Below are 21,958 nucleotides of genomic sequence, written 5' to 3' on the forward strand. Positions count from 1 at the left end.
AAAATATAATGTGGCATCACTGAAATTGAGATTTTAAAATCTCCCAAATTTTTTATGGTAACAGTTTAGATTAGGGAACACATTAACTATTAATAGGTTGCTTATTAACATACATATTATTAGTGTATGATTCATTATTATTCATTACAAACCACTTATTAGCATCTTATTCTGCACTATTCTACAAGTATAGACCATTAACTATGAGTTTTCCCTCCTAATTAGTGCTTATAGCAGTCAGTGAGGAAGTTGTGTCACATGAATCAGGCTTATATGGGGCTTATAAGGTGCTAGTATCACATATTAAGTGAAATTATTAAACTATTGAGGGAAAACCCATAGTTAATAGTTTATATGTGTTCCCTAAAGTAACCTTTTTTTTTTTTTTTTTTTTTTTTTTAAATGTGACGATAATATTAGCCGTCAAACAAACAGAACATGTGACCAGGCAGTAAAAAAGAAATACAGGATACTCCTTTAATCCGCATCTCGGAGGATATCGTCTGGAGTAGCTGACTGCTCTTCTGGTTTTCCGCCAAACAGCCGGGGGGTGCGCTTCTCCTCGGAGGCTGCGGACAAGACAAGATGGGCAAATAAGCTGAATGGACAACAAAAGCTTTTTTTGAAAGGGGAGCACATAAGCCTCAGATGACTGGATTGAAACCCGCGTTGCTGCCTGCCTGCTACAGTTGAAGCACATTAAGCCTTTCACTCCACCTCAGTCACATTTTCTATTTCTGTCCATCGCTTTCATCTACTGTATTCCACCGAACGGGAACACACACTCCACACGATACCAGTAAACACGCAAAATAAACAAACTTTTTGTCGGCAGTTGATTTCATACAAACACGAACTCGCCTTTCAGTCATTGTCCAATGTCTCTGTCCCTTTCTTTTTTTTTTTTTTTTTTTTTTTTTTGAGGAAGGGTGGATGGGAGAGTAATTAGGTGGCCAATTAACAGATCCAAGGTAGGTTTTTTTTTCTTTTTCTTTTTTTTTTTCATTCTTCCACCCCACCATACACACACAAACACACACTTGTATGATTCCTGACACACAGTTTCCTTTCACATCCAAAGCAGAGAGACAGGGTGAGATGTGTTCTCACAAGCCCAGGCATTACTACCTCTCTCTCCCTCTCTCTCTCTCTCTCTCTGTGGCTTTGTCTAGCCTCCTTTTTCTCTCTACCCAGCTTAAAAAAAAAAAGACAGGGGAGGGGTAAAAAAAAAAAAAAAAAAAAAACATACCCAGGATTCCCTGTTGGGCCAGTTCTTCCTCTATAGAAATCAGTCGGTTGTATTTAGTCAGCCTCTCACCGCCGCTCAGACCTCCCAGTTTGACATAGCCCATGCCCAGCCCAACGGCCTGAGGGGGAAAAAAGAAGAAGAAGAAGAAGAAGGGCAACAGACGGTGAGAAGGAGGCGTTACAGAGCGCTGAGCGAAGGTGTGTGACGCCACCAAGGGGAAGGAAAAAGAGACAGAGAGGGAGAGATGAGGGATTGTCACTTGGGTTTGACTGATGGGTTTGTCTTAACGTGGTAATCCTCGAGTTCCTCGTTTTTTTGGGGGGGGATTTTGTTGACATCTTTGACACAAAGCGGTCACTGTCAATCAAACAGTGTGGGCGGAGCTTGGATTTTCTGTTGTTGAAGGTTGAGTTTCTGTAGGTGGCGCTCTTTTCTTTGTCCGTTCAGCCGTGGTGGCTATCACTGCTCATGCTAACTACCCAGTTCTTCTGTTTATTCCAAACAAAACGCATCACTTCCTGTGCGCCAGAGGATTTTTCCCAGGAAAGAGCTACCCAGCATATTGAACAGCAAATATAAAAGCTTTCACGGTTGCAAAATAGACATTTATTAAAAGGAAATGGTTGAGGATTATCACTTTAATGACCTGCCAAACTAGCTAAAAGAATTTCATTTGGAAGAGTTTCAATGAATGCTATTTAGCATGATGCTAAATGCTAGGGATGGGACGATATATTGAAATTCAATATATCGCAATACAAAAATGTGACAATACGTATCGTGGGGCAGAAAAATGAATCTTGATATTCGCTCCATTTTATTCTGTAGTAATCACAAATGAGACGCTTGACCATCACAGTTTCACAAGCTCTCCATCCAAATTATATTATTTACACTTTGTCATGATATTTTTAAATTGTTTACATTCTAACGAGCCAATACCATCGCTAGAAAGATTTGTGGCTCAGAAATAAACAGAATTCTGCAGTCAAACTTTGTTGTCATTGAACTTCTATTTATTACATCGTATCGTGATTGTATTGAATTATGAACCTCATATTGAGTATCGTGTTCCATCCCTACTAATTGTTGTTTCAGAGGCTTTTTCCACCCTCCCAAAATCAAATTCTGAATACTCAGATTTTTTTGGCATGAAAATGGTCAAATTTTAAGATTGAATATCGGCATAAAATATTGCTTTCCTTCTCCAAAAACCCACACCAGTCAAACTCTAGTTACTTTATTGTGGTGAGAGCAGACATTCACAGCTAAAATTGTTATATCAGTACACCAGTTGAAAAACAGTAGGTGGACTGTGACACTCAGAACGCATTATTACTGCAATTAGCTGCTGCATTGGAACGGTGAAGGTTTTCCGCTCTGAGAAACTGCTAAACAAGCACAACGTTGTGAATAGATGCACTACTATGCTCTGAGGAGACAAATGACATGGAGCTGAAAAGACGGAAGGAAAGAAAGAAAGAAAGAAAGCGTGGATGAGGCTCACCACATCTGAGAGAGAGTCATCACTGCAGGGCTCACTGCATGTTGTCCCCATTATCACTGCACCTGGCGATCCAACGAAAGAATGGACACACACACACACATACACACACTTTCTTATCCATCAATCATACGTTTAAAGTCACAGCAATTTGAGAGCATCATGCTTCTGGAATTCAATGTATTTCCTGTTGAAACAGGATATAGGGGCGGGACTTAATGTGGTGCACCATGAATTAGCCACTAAAAGATGCTGTTAAAAGTAATGGAATTTTAAAAAAATATACCAGAAAATAAAAACGTTGAATATCTTTTGGCATTTATTGTTCAATAGGTGTATATTATGACATGGAAAATTAGCTAATGAGGTGACAAAGTTTTTTTTTTCTTTCATCGTGACTTTAAAAAGTAGAAATTAGCAAATTGTAAATTTCATGAGGTGGTGTTGCAGATTGACACGGGTTAGGAATAAACCCTGCTGATGGAAAATATTCATGATTTCAAGCAGCCACAGGAAGTGTTTACACATTCAAACTAGCTGTCAAGGCGCCATCATTGAAGTTTTTCGGAGACTTTGGCTCCTGATCAGGATTTTGGTCATTTTAAGCTGAGTGAACAGTATTTCCTAGTAGTATTTACCATCTGAAAGCTGAATGGAACAGTGGATCTGTTACCTTGGAGCTCTGCGGTGATGCGGATCAAGTCGCTGATTGATGTCTCATTGGTTTGTTTCAGGACGTGACCTCTGACCCCCGGAAGGGGCGGGGCCTGTGGCTTGGAGGTGATGTCAGAGAGCAGCGAGCATGAGCCTCCAATCGCACTGCTCAGCTTCTCCCACTGGTCCACATCCTTACAGAGAGAACAAACACACACAGAAAAAGGGGGGTTCTTCAAGGGTTCTTTGGTTCAATATAGAGCCCTAATAACTAAAAAAACTGGTAAATCAGTTTTCAAAAATCAACAGAGAAGAGCGTCCCATCTCCACTAATTGAGGCGCTGTAGATTCACCCTATTATTTATACAATTAAATCTGCAATAAGCGATATCAGACCTTATAAACAATCCTGATACTAACGTGCTATGTGGAGATTTCATTGAGACATAATGATATAAACCAATATCCACACAGCAGCCAGCAGTGTTGCTGTTTTCACCTCTTTTCTAAAGCTTGTTGTCAAATTCTGGTCCAACCCATTCAGTTAAAATTATCTTGTCTCCTCCCTCGCTGTTTAAAAGCGGCGCTCTCCCCCTCCCATTCCTGAAAAAAATTCTCGGAATGGCGGAGTGGTTGAAGTGAGCGAGTAAACTTGTTAAACTAGTAAACTTGCTATCTACCTCTTCACTTGTCATTGCGGGACATGTGACCTTCAGCGGGAGAAAGATCTGGCAAAGAGAGACTGGTAACCGGTGACACTTCTCCATAGCTACGGTTAGCTTAGCGATTAGCCTTTATGCACGGTGCTTTGCTAGGTTTGTCTTTAGGGGCTTCCGTAGTGCAGTAGCTTTGCTGTGCTTTATTTACAAATGATTTCTGTCACCCTCTAGTGGAAAATCGCTCAGAAAATCGCTTATTGCAGCTTTCAATTCTGGTATGGTCACTGGTGGGAAATCTTCTCCACAAGGAAGTGACAAATCCAAACTTAAGAGTGAAAAACTGTCCAAACTGTCTCCTACACAGCAGTGAGCGGCACTCCGTCCAGAGAAAGCTGGACTCACAAAAGTTGGATCTTTTGCCTCTCTTGTCTCTTTGGTTTCCTTTGGTAAAGCATCACAGACCGGCCGGGTTGGTAAACATGAGCGTGCTGTGTGCAGTTTACTGACCTCACCGTACAGGATTTCTGGGTATTGAAGTCCTCAAGATTCACACAGTTACACTCTTGGACTTTACTTAACTTTAAACACCATAAAGGGTTCTGCTATGATGCAAACATAAAGAACCATTTTCTGGTGCTATGTAGAACCCTTTTTGTGAAGAGTGTGCATGACCTTCTGTTCCATCTTATACATAACTAGGTACATGGCTTAATACCTAAGCTCAGCTGGTCGGGCTGCAGAGAGCGTGGTTGAATGGTCGTGAGATAATCTCTTTATATGTGACTATCAGCTTGTATTGCCGAGTCAGTCTGGTGTCAAGGGTCAGTGTCAGTTCATTCCAGCGACTGCTAAAAAATGGTTGAACTGGAAAATAACTGCTAAAAAGGAGCATTTATGTTTATTAAATTATGTTTATTATATTATTAAATTATAGATTACTGGATTATTCGTGTACTTTTGTAATTTCAGTTGATGATAAATACCCATTATAAGGATGGGACAATATATTGAAATTCAATACATCGCTATATAAAAATGTGACAATACGTATCGTGGGGCAGAAAAATTAATCGTGATAATAGCTACATTTTATTCTACTGTAGTAATCACAAATGAGACGGCTTGCCCATCACAATTTCACAAGCTCTCCAGTGAAATTATATTATTTGCAGTGTGTAATTACATTTTAGCGAGCCAATGCCATTGCATTTGTGGCTCAGAAATAAACGTTTATTTGTTACATATCGTAGTTGTATTGAATCGTGAACCCCATATCGCGTATCGTATCGTGAGATAAACATATCGTCCCATCCTTAACGCATTACATGCTAAATAGTGGATTTTAAATGGTAACACTTCACAATAAGGGTACACTAAGTTAAGGGTTAGTTAATGCTTAATAATCCTTAATTAACAGTTAACTAATGTGTAATTTACTAATGGTGTTCATGTTAACTAAGGTACTAATTTATACATTATTTAATAGTTTATAAAGATGACTATTAAATAATGTATAAAGTAATACCTTAGTTAACATGAACACCATTAATAAAGACACAGACACATTAGTTAACTGTTAATTAAGGGTTAGTTAATGCTTATTAAGCATTAACTAACCCTTAATTAATGTACCCTTATTGTAAAGTGTTACCATTTAAACATTTCCTTCAGGGCACAGAGGAACTACTTTATGCATCAATGACCTAAACCTCCACCACTCAATTCAGTAAAAGTAAGAAGCAGCCAGTTGAAACCAAGTTAAAGGGAATTTTCTTTCCCTTTCTCCATTGTCAGCGCATTTACATTTTCGACATGCGCTCTCTTACCGTAGATTGATTTACAGCGAGTGCCAGAATAGAAACTGCAATGGAACTCATCCAGTGTTGCTTCCTTCAGGTGGCCTCAGCAGGCAAGTGAAACTAGAGATGATGAAGTCAAGACCTTGAACGGCTGTGGAAGAATGGCGGCGTTCTGAACTTACCTCTCTCCTCAGCGGATCGATCAAGGCCACCACTGCCGGGTATTTACTGATCAGGGCTTGATACGTATCCACTAATTCATCGGGAGACTTGAGACCTCCTGTCGCCACATCATACTTTCCTTTAGACTGGGAAGAAGAAAAGACAAAAAACATCAAATTCTCTTCTACTTCTTACCTCCCTATCGCCTTGTGTCCGTCTTTGCGGGTTGAACATATGTAATCGCTTTGATTTGCGCAAGGACTGAAGAGCGTACCTTTCCTCAACTTACATAGTCCATTAGCTCATGAGCGGCACAGTTTACTGCCAAATGAATGTCTGTTCCAAGTGCCAGTCCAAGGTTGCCGCAAGCTTCGGCAATCAGATCCAGAGGCTGCTCGGGTCGCTCGTACCCGACGACGAGCGCTCCCGCGTCAGACGGAGCCGCCTGGGAGCAAAAAATCACGCCTCGATCGTAAGGAACACATTCACCTACAAGGTTTTTTTGTTTTTTTTTAAACACGTCTTCTCCCTGGAAACATATTTTGTGGCAAAAGTAGGGTTAGCTTGATGCTGTATGTGAATGACACAGTGGATGAGTATTCAGAGGTTTGAAAGAGACACAGTTGCCGACGCAAGGTTATTAGAACATGAGTGTGTTCTGCTCACCCTCATCCATTGTTCACCTTATGAATGAAAGTGCTAGGGGTCGCTGAACAATGAAGTAGGAATACTCTGTGTATACACGACAAATACTGCATGAAAGGAAAACTTGAATAGAAGTATTCAGTGATATTGTGCAGTATTCAATGCTTTAATAATCATTTCTACATAACTACAAGCCCGCATACCTTTGAGTTAATTAATTAGCCATGAAAATCAAATACAAATGCCCCTTTTTTCAAGTTAGTATGTGTCTGTTAGGAAAGCTGTGAATCCTCCACCTTTTACATTCTCTGTGAACTCCTCCTTCCCTAGTTCCTTTCCTACAGTGAATAAATGGAAATGTCCCTCACCCCGGCTTTTGACGAAGTGTTCATTATTCTCATCATCTCCTTTTGCAACTCGAGGGCCATTGTGATGATCTGTTGAAGAAGTTCAGTATGTTTTTTAAACCTTACGGCGAATATTGAACATGGAAGAATTCAGGTGCTTCGCCGGCAATGTACCGTATCATACCGACAACAGAGGAAGGTGTTTGTCGGCCTCACCTTGAGAAAACTCACACAAAGAACAATAACTTTAAGCCTATGCCAACTATCGACGTAAAAGTTGGCCAAAGAGAGAAAGCGCATTTCACAGCTGCATAGAGAAGGACAAGGGCTGAAAAGATGTTGTGGTGGAGAGTGTTTAGTACTTCTTTGACTTGTTGTCCTGTTTTGGGGATCAGGATGATTTCCTCCAGTAAATTGAGTTTTCCCGGAGACGTCTTGCCGCAGCTCAGCAAAGTTACCAAGGACACAGGAACGTGGAACTCTGTTTGAACCTGAATCAAATTGTAAAGGACACATTACATGTCACCCTCAACTGTTGGAATGTTTGTGTGTGTGTCTACGACTACATGAATGTGTGGACTCTGTGCTGAACATAACCTCTTGGCTCTTCAGAGTTGCGATGTGTTTGTACAGTGGGACGCCGTGTATTTTTGCCCCAGTCTTGGCCACAGCCAGGGACACAGAGCCGACGGCCAAGCTTCCAGGCAGCACCGGTTCCGGTGGCTCTCGCGGAGGAATTGGCTTCTCTACACTGGTGCCCTTTTTTCCTGGGAGACAATAAAGCAAAAGCAAAGACCAGGGTCAACGCGGCAGTGTTGAAATGCGACTTCAGGAGATTCACGTGACACATGGAGAGTCTAAATTCACATTTTGGGCTTTTAGGTGACACTCTTAAGGCCCATTCAAATCTAGAATGATAACTATAAAGATAACTGTAAAGATACCTTGTTGCTGCAGCATTCACACTACATCGATATCTGTGATCAGTTCCTCAGCAGATAAAGCGTCACTGGAGCACCGCCCACTTCTTTCTTACAACTTTAAGTTGATTGGTTGAAAATGTTTTCTCGCATTCAAAAAAATTTGAGATTGAACCAAAAATATTGTTATAGTTATCACCCAGAACTTGAGTGGATAGAAAGGTCTTTGCCATTCAAATCAACATTCCTGGATGGTGGCAGTGGCAGACATTTTTATGTGTACCATTGGACTCCGTATGAACCCATTTTCAGCAAGTCGCTGAGGCGCGAGGTTTTGTAGCAAGGACCATAGCAGTGGAAAACTGGCATTGCAGCTGAGTTAAGTTGTCACTCATGTCTGTCTTTTGTCTTTTACAAGTTACTGCTGTCTTTTTAAGTTGGTCAAAAGTTTTGACATCTATGCACAGTGAGTAGAAGTGCAGGTTATAGTTGTTTTAGACGATGCCCGTTAGCTGTTTAAAGTTAGCGAATGCTAACTTTTCTTCTCCACTAAAGGTAGGCTAAGCTACGTTAGTTTATAGCATTTAAGGGGCCGTTTTAAGTTAAGTTGATTATGCTTACCAGCTAGGTTTGTTAATATGCTGATTTTGACGAGAAGACCTCGCAAAAGGACAATCTTTGATAATGCTTAGTTAGCCTCATCGCAAACGTCAGCTTTCCATTGAGTTTAGACAGTTTGCTAAGCACTCGTAAAACAGACTCATCTGCACAGTTCTCAAGCAAGTGTGACGCACTTAACTGCCTGAATGCCCGGATTTGTGTTGTCACCATAGCAACTAACCCGAAAATAGTGGAAGGACCGTTCTATCCATTCAAGTTCTCTGAGTTATCATTTTGGATGTTTATATAGTTATTGTAACGGGAAAACGGATGTTCTATTTACTTAGAATGATTTAGTTTATTGTTTTATAGTTATCTTTTATAGTTATCGGTCTAGATGTGAATGGGCCTTTATTCAGAGTGTCTTACAAGGAGTGCAACGGTAGCATAAGAGATGAAGAAAAATCGTCATCAAAAATCATCATGAGGTGAATCCAGGAGTGGCTCAGGTTTGTGCAGGGAGTGTGCACTAATGACCACAGTGTCCACAATGAGTGGAAAGTTGCCAAATAGCGCTAGTCTGTCGTGGTCATACATATGTAAATTATATGTAAATCTAATTATTTTGCCCCAATAACATTTATTTGCAGCTGAGGTCATGCAAATCGAGAATTCACCAGAGATTAAATCACCTAATTCCCGAACACTTCGCAAACCCAGCAAGGGAGCAAGTCAGTCCATCCTAGAATCTCAGATCAGATCGGAGAACGCTCCAATTATAAAGGGGCTTTAGGAAGCAAGGGTGCCAGCCTTGGTGGATTAGTCTCAATGCTGAATTTGGGCTTGCGATTGGTGATGAAGGGACTATTTGCCTGTCTAGTGCTCTTTTAAAGGGCTTATTTGCACCACAGCGTGCATACATTTCTTTGTGAATAAGACCAGAACTCTGCACTCTTAGCTCAAGCAACTGAGACAATACCGATTGCCTTCGTGACACAATCTTAGTGACTCTGGACCAAAATCTTTTTTTCTATCATCCAACAATAGAGGGATGGAGGGGAAGACAAGGTTAAACCACCTTGTCTTCCCCTCCATCCCAGCATAGAGACCAGAACGGATATTATCCATGGACACAAATGCATTGGACCATAGAGGTTTCAACCCAAGTCTTCCGCATAGAGTTGCTTGTCCCTCATACAGGAAACAACTCTTTAAATAGCATCTGCCACATGTCTCCCAGGTGGGAAATTCAGACATACTCTTCTAAGAGTTCTAAGATCCTACTATGTGTGAATACAGCAAAAAATCAAGTTGCTTCGGTATGATTTCTGCCGTGTTACACATATATACAAGGATTTTGGTGCTGGATTTTAGTATTGGGGAAATTCTGATACCGACGCCCAATTTTAGCCAGTATTGTTGCATGACTAGTCGCTGTCCTACCTTTATCACCGCTCTTCTTCTCTTTAGTCTGTGCAGGCGGTGGAGTGGGAGGCTCTACCTCAGGCTCGCTGGCTGCGTGATTCTCCTCCTTCTCCCTGACGTCCTTCTCCTCCAGGTAGCGAGCCATGAAGAAATCGCTGCCCAGATGCCACAGACACAGTCACAGCTCAGAAGGCCGAGGCTAATCAGGAAACCAAGGCTCTCTGCCTGCCCTCCATCCAGCATTGGGTTAATGGGGCCAAGTTAAAATATGACGCTGAATGAATGTGGAATAGTGTATTTCTGGCACTCGTAAAAAGAGGGTTTTGAAGATCGCTTGCGGCACTGTATGCATCTCAACTGTATTCATGTAAAATGTATAGAGGCCCTAAAGTAGTCACAAGACTTGTATATTTCATGTAGAAATGCCACAGATTCCTATTTCCAACTAGAAACATGCATCCATCTGCAGCCTGGAATCTAGACTAGATTGCAGTAGGTGAATGTCAATTTAGTCCTAGATGCTGTTGCCTAAGGATGCAGCCTTATAGTGTATGCTAATTACGAATTACTAATTATTCTATAACCTAAATACTTCCACTGTTAGTGTTTTTCTGTGACTTTCCAAACACCAAAATCCAATATCCAAGAAAGGCGTTGCAATAATTATGGCACAGTTTGCTCCCTCAAGCCACAGTGATGCACAGTAACTCATCAAGCACCTCTGTTGGTTCATGGGAGATGGAGCCAAAGCGACCAATAAGAGAAGCCCAGTGCACTGTGATGATATGATAGGCTGTGACAATTGGCAAGCAAGTGCAAAGCTTTAACCTCTGCATGACCCCACTCCAGAAGGTCAACGCACAGCTACATTTGACCCCATTGGATCTTAACGTACAAACATAGAACCGCCTTATTTATTTATGTTTGTTTGTCTGTTTATAATTTATAGGACTGCATTCCAAATCATTGCTGACAAAAATCATGCAGAGCAGCTGAGTTTATGCATTTCTACCGTACATTCATAAACCAATGGTATTTTTAATGAGATATTAAGTGATGTGACGGGGGCTATTCAGTACAGTGGGCTAGACGCTGGCGTCCTGGGAGAGTCCTGGGGGCAGGGGGCGTCTCTCCCAGCATGCAGTTTCCCTAATGCAGTATTAAATCAGTAAGCAGCCACAAATATAGCCGTAGTGACTATCAAGAGTAGGGTTCAACTGATATGACGTTTTTAAGACCATTACTTTTGTATCAAAGCCACAGATAGTTGATATTTTGGACCGATATTCAGCATCTTTAAATTTGACCAAAAATTACAAGTTTTCAGTGTTTCCCCTGAATTGTATTATTGACAGGGTGAAAAAGCATCTGAAACAACATTTGGACCATCATGGGACACTAAAACTCCCCATTGAATCCCAGACTAATGAAATTATTTTAGTGTTAGCAGCACCCACCACACCTATTCAATGGTAGAGAAACTCTGGGATACATTACTGCCTATAAATGAAGAATTAATTTTAGCGGTCAATTAGACAACTAAATCAAATCTGCTGAGAAACTAAAAAGTTATGTCGGGTTTTTCAGACTATTTTTCTGTAGCTGTGGTCAGGGAGAAACCTCCATCGTATCAGAGGTGGATGGCATGATTGTTTGATATCTGATATTCAATAAAAGTTCAGTAACCGCTCTGATATATATCGGTCTAGCCCCAATCAAAAGCACAGTACCCTGTGTGAGCCCACATGCATGTAAATGTAATTGGATGTGATGTTTACATGGTAGCATTGAGTTTCTATTTTAAAAATGCATGTTTGCTGAGTATCCAGTAGACTTGAACTAAGCTAAACTCACCCCCTGCTTTACCCCCTCTACCTGGCTACTACCCCACCCCCCCACCCCCCACCTTCCTAACCCAGTGGCCTCTCGAATCCCTGGTCCGTGCTGAATGTCGTGTGATCCTCATGGCCTTAAGCTGCCATTTTGGAGGAGCACCTTGGTTGTCCCCTCTTAAATCTTAAATCTAATGTGAATGCTCTGGGCATACAAGCCTTGGCACTAGAGGCTGCACCATCTGTTAAAGCTGCAATATGCAACATTTCTTTTTTACACTGCAACAACAGTAATTGGACATATTCTACATTATCACTCTGTGTGTTCATGCCCAAATCTCCTTGTTTGCTTCAAATAGGCTTTTCACTGTCACTTTGGGGAAAAATAATACGCCTTTGGGGTGTGTTGTATGGACACGGCCTGCGGTGAGCTGGTTGTGGCTATCAAGGTGAGGCTAGCGGCTACAGAGCAGGGAAGTCACAGCAACAACAACAATGGAGGAAAGCAGTTAGAAAAGAAATAGCAAGCTAAACATTCAAAAACATGGTGAGCATCAGCGTTGCTTTTTCTCATTGCAGATCGGCTGCGTTCTCCATCTGCTTCTTAAACTCCGGTGGAGGCTTTACAGACGCCGGTTACCTCAGTCTCAGGCTAGATGCTGCTTCAAGGTTGACAGCTCACTAAGACGAGAGACAAGTGCTGACCGACTGAGGGGGAGGAGGGCAGGACTGACAATACACTTCCCGCCTCAAGGTGAAAAGTTACATGTTGTAGCTTTAAAGTGAAATATCTAATTGTGCGCCATTTATGTACAGGAGCTTTTTTCAGGCTTTTGACATAGGTCACAGTGCACATGCATCATCACTGTCAGATTGAATTACAGTACAAAACTATAAAATATAGCTCATAATGTATATATGAAGAAATAAGTCATAGTGCTGTTCTCATAATTGCGGGGCCCTTTTTCAATCTGATATGCCTCCAGCGACCAAACTCCTCCATGACTAGAAAAAGACTCCAACATACAGTACCTGAGTATTTGGTCGACTCCTGTCTGGTCACAGGGATTGAGGCCCTTCAGCATTTCGCTCAGAGGTTCATTGATCCACTGGAGAGCGGTCGTCACATGGTCTGCCCTCTCCTTATTCTTTGCACTCGCGTCCGGCGAAGTCTCCTTAGGGTGCCCGCAGTCGCTGGAAATGGCTGCCGAGGAAAGCCTCTGAACACCGAGACAAGAAAAGAACTAGTGGGCAAGGACAAGCTATTCGCCACAAGATCCTTGCAGTTTTTATAGATGTTATGGTGGGGGTAGCAGTAAGGTTCACAACACCATAGCCCAAAACCACTTCAGAGGTAAATATATATATATATACAGAATATGGCGTCATATCTGCTCACATATGGGCTAAAACAAGGGGAGATTTTTTTGTTTTGAATGTAAAGTTAGCATAGGACAGTTAACTGGAGTGGGGGCTGTAATGAGCCTTAGACGGATATATTGACCTTTCATTAAAAATCCAATCTGGTCCAGTCAGTGTGGTCCACCTCTCATATGATGCAGTTTGATTGATTATATACATATGTATTGTATTGATCAGTCCTACACTGGTTGTCTATGGGAAGCCCTTAATCTGAACTGATTCTAATGAGACATTTGGATCTGCCGAATATGTTTTTATTCTTATTTCTATGATCATCATCCTGGGTTTCAATAGAGAGTTTTCCTGTGAGGGTCTAAGTAGGGCTGGGCGATATGGACAAAATTAAATATCACAATATTTTTGACCAAATAGCCTACCTCAATATCGATATTGCGACAATATTGTAGGGATGACCATAGGTGCTTTCACAAAATATTTACACGAGATTTTTGATAAATAATCATCAGTAATGTGGATATAATGACTAAGTGGGTAAAGGCAAATAATAGAACAGCTAGAACAGTCTGGTAAGTTCAGAAAATGACATCACTTTACTGTAATGCAGCCTTTAAAACCAGGAAAAGACAACACTTATGCCATATCACGATATTACGATATCCAAAATCTAAGACGATATCTAGTCTCATATCACGATATCGATATAATATCGTTATATTGCCCAGCCCTAGGTCTAAATGCTGTTTGAGACACTTTTCCACCCTGACAAGAATACAATTCTGGTGGAAACACTGAATACTTCTAATTTTCTGTATTTTTTGGGGGGGTTTTTGGCTTGAAAATCAACACAAAATATCAACATCGGCCTCCAAAAGCCCGTATCGGTCCAAGCCCAGTTTTAATGTCACAGATGGAGTAATAGGTCAAAGCACATCAACAGATAGCAAAAGCCTTGTGGCAGGACCCAATGTGTGAACCAAGCCAATTATTACAGTAAGGTAGTGCAGTGAGATAAAGGCGTGTTTGCATTTTTTTTGCACATAGCTACCCTGCCAAAACAAACCCCCGGCCCAGACTGTGATGAGCCCAAGCACTGCTGCTGCTGCATTTGCCAACACAGTCACATACTCCTGACCTGGAGCCGCCAGTGTGGTTGGAGGGGGGGGGGGGTGAGAATATGAGTTAATGTCTGCTCTCTCTCCATTTTCCCCTCCTCTTTCTCTCCGTCTCCATCCCCCCTCTCTTCATCCCTCTCTCCTCCTTTAGGTCGGACCACTAGCGTCACTGTTTGCTGTCACGACGGATTACGGTCAGCGCTGAGTCCGCAAACGGGGGCCCGATTCGGGGGGCCGCGATTCCGAGAGCGCGGCTTGGAGAAGTCGCTGCCCCGTCGCATTTTGTTTTTTCTTTCTTCTTCTTATTTGAGAGAAAGAGAAAGAAAGAGAGAGGGGGAGCTCTGGTCTCAGCAAAACATGTTTGTGAGGATCAGCAGTTACTTTAGCTACTTCAAGTCAAACGGCTAGGTCAAAAGAACATATTAAAAGCATCACCAGTGCATTTCAGCCATGCTGTGGCGTTCATCAGGGAGTGGCACACCAAGCTGCATGAAGAACGCTGAGTAAATGTTTTGCTTGTTGGGACTCCCTTCCCAAACCAAATTCCTTCGCGCACCAAAACCCAAAAGAACTCCTCTCTATCCTATCTTTGAATTTGAACTGTTTTTGGCATTGTAGGTTTTATTCAAATCGTATTTTACGCGCTTGCCTTCCTGTGTTGTGCATCTGGCTCCTTATAGGTGGGAAGATTTGAGCAGTATTTTGATTTGCATCTAATCTCTAATGAGATGCGGAGGAGTAAAAGGAGGTTGAGAGGTGGTTATCAGGCCCTAGGTGTCTGCCCGCAGTGACCTCACCGTGCCCCCGGTTCATGGTGTCACATCTCATTTTGCTTGGCCTGTGTGATACTGTAAAAGCTGAAATGGCAAGGGTCAAAGGTCGCGGGCTGTCTTCTGATTGCTACCCTTATTGCTCGCTTGTTGCCCCAAGCTGCCTCTTCACATCAGAGCCTCCTTCAAAACGTCAGCGTGCCGCTAATGAATCAGATCTCCTCCTTTACACCATTATTTGTTAATTACTTCCGCTGAATGCGTACATTGGATTGAGTATCCGGAATCTGCCAGATGAGCATGTGTCAGCAACAGGCCAAGTATAGTTTGGTAGGCTGTAATCTCAATTGTTAGTCATCATATACTATAAATGGCAATATAATAAATAGACTACATACTGGTCTAGTGTTAATTTTTTCCACCACAGTGAGAAAGAAAGGTAGTGTCTGCAGCATGAAACCAAAAAAAAGTAAAAAATATGACTCATGAGTTACCTTTTCTTCATTTCTGATGATGCAGAAGACCTCTGCCTGAATGGATAGCTGTCCTCTTGCGTCGTAAACCTCCTTTCCCTTTAGTTTGCTTATCCTTGGTGGCGCGGACAGTTTTGTAAAGTAATTTGCCTAGAGTGACATTTAATGATGAAAACACAGTGAGGTCCATTTTCTCTTGAACTCCAAGGGGAAATTAGTAGAGAAAAACAACCATGTGTGTCTTTTAGCTCTGAAGCAGGAGCAGGATGATTCAAGGCTGGTTTGATAGCTCATGCCCTTGATTACATAAAGTTATTTAGCAAACCACATAATGCATAGTAATTTGCAGAGTAATTTAGATCCATCACATAGAGAAATAATGAAAAATGCTTGACATACAAATGTCTACCTTATGAATATAGTAATAATCAGCTAAATTGCTTTTGTCCAAGCTGAAATTCAGGGACAATGAACAAAAAGTATTTTTTTAGTTGTTCATTCAGTCTGAAAATACCCACAAATACAACCTGGTTGCCTGGACCTCAACCAGCAGTTGTTGTTTCACATGCAATGCAATAAGAACATTGAGCCAAATCATCAAGCATTACGTCCTACTAAACCAAATCCTACTTCTGGAGTTCACAGTAGATGTTTCATGCAATTTAATAGCTTAGCTATTTAATTTCATCATTGATTAGGGCTGGATGATAATTCAATATTATCGTTTATCGTCTTTCAGTGGGTTTATATTGTGATGATATGGTGATTTTGGGATATCGAGACGCACAATTCTGCTGTCTGAACTGATGAGAACAAGATCATTTTATTTAGAAACTCAGACAAAATGAAGTATGGTAGGAATATTAGGCTATGTGAAAATTTCAGTTTAGTTTGACATCACACCAAATATTACCATTCAGTTCAATATGATGAACATTAATTTGATTATTTAACGTGATTTCGCTTATGTGACCCATATCATCATATATATCGATATCGAAAAAAATCCTTATGAGTATCGTGATATTGATTTCAACCATATCGTCCAGCCCTATCGTTGATTATGAATTAATTTGTCTTGAGAAAAAAGCTTTTTCACCATCAAGTACAGAGGTTTCCATGACAACTACTTCAATACCCATAAGCCTAGCTAGCCTAGCTAGATTCCCACAGAAGCGATGTGTGCCCCATTAGGCAGCGTCTGATTTGAAGCCAACACCCGTAATGTCCTGCTGCAAGGATAATGAAAACATTTTTTTGGCACAGGTGAAAATCATTACAAATCTGCACACGTAGAGCAGTGTAGCTGTAGTCATGCTGTAGTATATGGTATGTAGAAGCTAGATAATGAACTAGCCAGGCTTGTCAGGTCAAGCCAAAAATAACTTGCTAAATTGCGATCATGTGCAAAACACTGCACCATTGTTGTTACTGTTGACTGCACAGTCTATGTTTCTTCCAGAACACTAGATGCTTAATCCCAATGTGGCAGTTAAATTATAGAATTTGTAGTCAGGCTGTAATGTACACAGTCTTGTACCTTTTCCCTCATTTTCCTTCTATTTCAAAACGCAAATCCATTTTCTTGCCTCCTACGTTCTCAATAAGTGGAACCACATACAGCCAAGCTATTTTTAAATTGTTGTGCTAGAATTGAATGGCCGAAATACCTCCAGAACCTTGGTGAGGTTGTGATTACTACATTCTTCAGCTCTATTAGCGACACTGCCTCTATGCTCGCCGCAATTTTCCCTCAAGGCTGCCCCCTAAACATCACATTTCGGCAACTTGGGTATCATAGAATGGTAGCTCTACACCACGTGCAATCTAGGTCCAAAGCAATGCAAGTTTTCATTCCAACAACACACACAAACAGCCAATTTCACTGTCACGTGCGCGGTTCACGTGCGCTCCGCTTGTAATTACGATATTTCCCACAGCACTTGAAGGCAGCACTAGTACCTGAAGCTAGGAGTAGCTAAATAGCTAGCTAGGGAGCTGTTAGTAAGTTCAACTAAGCTAGGTAGACGTTATGTCTTACTGTTACTACTGTGGCTATTTACCTAGCATTTGCATACGTGCTGCTGCTCAAACTGGCCAGACTTCAAATAAATTTAATTGACGTGTATTCAAAATGAAAGCAGCTCATACCAGGTAGCCGTAAATGTCGTCGGGCTTGTGGAAGAACAAGTCACTCAAGGCTCGCTCTATCTCCTGCGGGACTCGGTTTCCCTGGTAAAATTCTGCAGCTTTATTTTTCAGTTCGTAGAAGTCGTGTTCCTCTTTTGACAGCCGACTGTCACAGCGAAGAAGTCCTTTATAAGACATTGTCAAGATGTTTTCACTGGCCCTAGTCTTCAACGGTAGTTTCTGTGTCGGTATGTTTCCTAGGAAACGAGCGGTGTAACAGTGTACAGTGGTTGCCCGGCAACTGAGGGTGACGTCAGGAGTGCACGTTGTGTTGTTGTTATGTTTTTTCTTTAGTTGTACATTTTTCTTAACGGTGATTGTAATGGCTTTTCAGATAGATGGCTTGATTTTGTAGCCTACTGAAGTGTTTGGATGCTATTTTGAAAAGAGAGAGGGAGCTTAAAACTTTCCAAAAATGAATATAGCCTATAGATTGATAGTGATTGTATTTATACACATTCATATCCATTAAAATGATTAAAAAAAAAAAACTAGGCTAAGTACTAAGGTATGGAGAATGCCTTACCTTGCCATATAATTGACAACTGCTGAGATTTTTTTTCCCCTGTAGGAGCATGTCATGTCTTCTTTGTCACCCACAGCAAAACAAAATTAATTAGGGATTTTAATTGGATGACTGCCCATCATTACCATCATAAAGCCAAATGATAATTTATGACAGTTGTGTTTGTGAGGTAGATCTAGGCTGAGTGCATGTATACATAGTACAAAGGGAGAAAAAGTCTATTTATATAGTTTAAATAGTATGCTCATATAAAAATCTGGTTATAACGGTTAGATTTGACTGAGATTAAATTACTTTATTAACCTCTAAGTCAGTGATTCTCAACCTTTTTTCCTATCAAGGACCCCTAATTTAGTCCACATTAGGGCCACAGACCCCCATTTGATGAGGTTTTGTCTCTCTGACCCAAATCTGAGAATATTTTTTATTGTTAGAAATGATTTTGTCCAGAATTCCATGAATATCTGTATTGTAGGTAGAGGGATAACAGTCAAACTATGATCAAAACAGTCATTCTTCTACATTCTCTAATCATGTTAACTAACTGCTAACTTAACCCCCTCCCCAAGGACCCCTGGTGGTCCCCGGACCCCACGTTGAGAACCACTGCTCTAAGTAACCTCTATAAAGTAATGTTGATTGTAATGATTATAGTCACATAGGCCTATAGGGGTGCCGCTAATATGGCACCCCTATAAAATAAAAAAGGAAGTGTCAGGGGGCCAAGCTAGAGTGTCAGGTAAAGTCAGCTTATTAGCAAACTAACCATAGTATCTGGTCAGCTAACCAGCACTGTCACACTGTTACATTAGCACACTAGCTAAAGTATATAGTAAGACCCAAGCATTAGCAGTGTCTAGCATGTAGTTGCTTTTCTAAATTAGCCTGCTTGCTAGTTAGCTAGCTAACAAAGCCAAAAAACATTTTGTTCAATTTGGAAACATATCTAACTATTCACTTTTTAGTGGTAAGGAATTCATAAATTATGAAGTTTAAGACACTTGTTGGTATGAAGTGTACCAACAAGTGTCTTTTTTTTAAGATTATTTTTATGGCATTTCTGCTTTATTGGACGGCAAAGTCGAGAGAGAGACAGGAGAGGGGGATTTGGAAACCAGGACGTCCCAGTTACATGGCCCACGCCTTAGACCACTGAGGCACCAGGACCCCAGAATCAGGTCAGTTTTTATAGTAGGCCTACGTATTAGTCTAGTACATAGGCTACTAGGGTTACATCGATATATGGGGCCAATATTGGCCTTTCATTATCAGCTAGTCAGTGTCGTCCACCTCTGATATGATGGAGGTTCCTCTCTGACCACAGATACAGAAACAACAGGGCTGGAAACCTGACATGACATTTTAGTTTCTTTGCACATTTATTTATTTAATTGTTCAATAATGTTTGTCGTAAATACATTTTTCATTTAAAGGCAGTAACGCTTCCCAGAGTTCCCTCTACCATTGGGGTGGGGTCACCCGGCCTTAGCAGCTAACACTAAAAGAATTTCATTAGTCTGGAGAGTTTTAGTGTCCCATGATGGTCTAAATGCCGTTTCAGAGGTTTTCCACCCAATTCTGGGAGAAACACATTGTCATACTTATCATTTTCGGCATGAACACGGAAAAATGTAAAGATCACTGGCTATCACCATCTTCAATAGGAATATATTGGTATTGTCCTTCAAAAACCCATATCTATATATGTCAGTCGAACTCTAGTCAATACTAACCCAAACCTCCCCATACACACACATAGACACACAAACGCACACACACACACACACACACACCACCCCCCAGAGGGGCATTATTTGCAGGACCTTAACCCTGGTGCAGTTTCATTATGTTGAGTGTCAAGTTATTACTCGGCTGTGAATTGAACTCACAAACACTCAATCTCAGAAATGACAGCCACAAGGTCACAGGACCGGTTGAATTCCCAACTTTATAAGTATTTGTCAACAAAAGTACACAGGAACAAATGAAGAAGCGTGTAGAGAACGGCACAAGAATACAAAGTTAGTGAATAGGCGACACACGGTGAATTTGAAAAGGTTTTTGTAACACAAGGGGTTTGAAACAACTTTATTTTAACAGTGTAGGCCTTAGCCATTTGAAGTATTTGTTGTTATCATGTGACGGTTAGTAATGTAATAATGTCATGTAATGTAATCCCTCACCTTTAATGTGTTTTTATGTATAGACTAACCCATTGTTGGTGGTGTTTGTACCCTGGAGGTTCCTCACTGCAAATGAGAGGGTGATGTAATTCACTTTTTGGCCCTCTTGTAGAAATTGTTTAAATTCAATAACAGTAATAATAATAATAATAATAATAATAATAACAATGACAATAATAACAATGGCAATAATAATAATAATAATAATAATAATAATAACAATAATAAACAATAATATATGGTCTATATGGGGTTTTAAATACCTGATATTTTGGATAGAATTTGCTGATAGCCAATATTTTGTGGCAATGATCAAAATCGTTCAATTTGACCATTTTAATGCCAAAAATTCTAAATATGAAGTACAAGAACTGTATTCTTGTCAGAGTGGAAAAGCCTGTGAAACGGCATTTAGACCATCATGGGACACTAAAACCCACGATCACAATACTACTAACACTAATAATACTAATAATAATGAATTAATTAATAATTCTACCACTACCACTGCTACTACTACTACCACCACTACAAATAATAATAATAATAATAAATCAGGCGTATCAAATGATACATCTATGATGAGCCTATTTATAGCATAATAATAATAATACTTGGTAACTTGGTATCTATATTAATGACCTTGATTATATAGGTAGGCCTAATCCAGAATAACATATCAGAACTTTTTTTTCCCCGTTGCATTGCTTTTTTTTTTTTTTCTCTTTTTCTTTTTTTCCCCCCCACTGCAGCCTAAAGGCCTATGAGTTCAATAACGCGCCTTCCTCGTAAATAAAAGCGTTTTAAATTCCTGGACGTGTCGGCCTCAGTATAGCCGGTAGGTCTATATATTTTCACAGCTTCCACACAGACATCAGAATATGAACAAGCTATGATTTTGCTGTATAGACCACAAAAAACCCCAACTGACAAATATATATATTTTTTGTATTTAAATCCACGGCGCGTCTCCCTGGAGCCACGGCGCAATCAAATATGAGCCTCTAATGAAACCATTTGCCGGGACAAATAATTCTCCTAAACCATTGACCATTTGAAGCTTTATTTCCCCACATATATGATGTGAAAATACACAGACTGAGTTTGTGACCTTAATCACCCATAGGGGGAAGCGTTTATGCCCACAATGAACTCTTGACTTTCAAATCCTGTTGGGGGGGGGGGGGGGGGGGGGGGGGGATAATGGACAATTCTCTCTCATACACAATTACACGTATTTGAGTTACAAATACTTGTGGCGGTAGAAAATGAGAATATGGGTCATAAAGCTTTCAGTGTGTCTGCTCGGGGGCTTTTTTATTGTTTATTGTTTATGCAGATTCCAGGGGATGCAGTTTAGCACAGTTACAGAAAAATTAGTTTGAGTTCGTTTTTATTTGCAGTTTTCATTTTTATGTAGAAAAACGAGTTTGCCATGCCCCTTTATATTTATGAGTTGACTTTTTATTTGCAGTTTTATTTTGAAAAAAAAAAAAAAGACTTAATCCATCTTTATATTAGCAGT

The 21,958-nt window shown here is 40.6% G+C and overlaps 1 protein-coding gene across 1 annotated transcript; it reads right to left on the reverse strand.

The window, feature by feature from the left end:
- Positions 1–477: 477 nt before the first annotated feature.
- eno4 (enolase 4) lies at positions 478–17,862 on the reverse strand. Its single transcript, XM_071514794.1, has 13 exons — positions 17,686–17,862; positions 15,556–15,684; positions 12,829–13,016; positions 9,983–10,119; positions 7,617–7,786; positions 7,382–7,510; positions 7,041–7,109; positions 6,317–6,472; positions 6,048–6,173; positions 3,427–3,601; positions 2,757–2,818; positions 1,250–1,367; positions 478–569 (listed from the first exon to the last, which is right to left on the reverse strand). Exons 1-13 carry the CDS (start codon positions 17,860–17,862, stop codon positions 478–480), a joined length of 1,728 nt encoding a protein of 575 aa, XP_071370895.1.
- Between the last annotated feature and the right edge of the window lie 4,096 nt (positions 17,863–21,958).

Source organism: Centroberyx affinis, unplaced genomic scaffold (genome assembly GCF_046629955.1).
Source record: "Centroberyx affinis isolate AG114_WGS23_722 - 3 ecotype Tasmania unplaced genomic scaffold, CSIRO-AGI_Caff_v1 ptg009980l_1, whole genome shotgun sequence".
NCBI classification, from domain to species: domain Eukaryota; kingdom Metazoa; phylum Chordata; class Actinopteri; order Beryciformes; family Berycidae; genus Centroberyx; species Centroberyx affinis.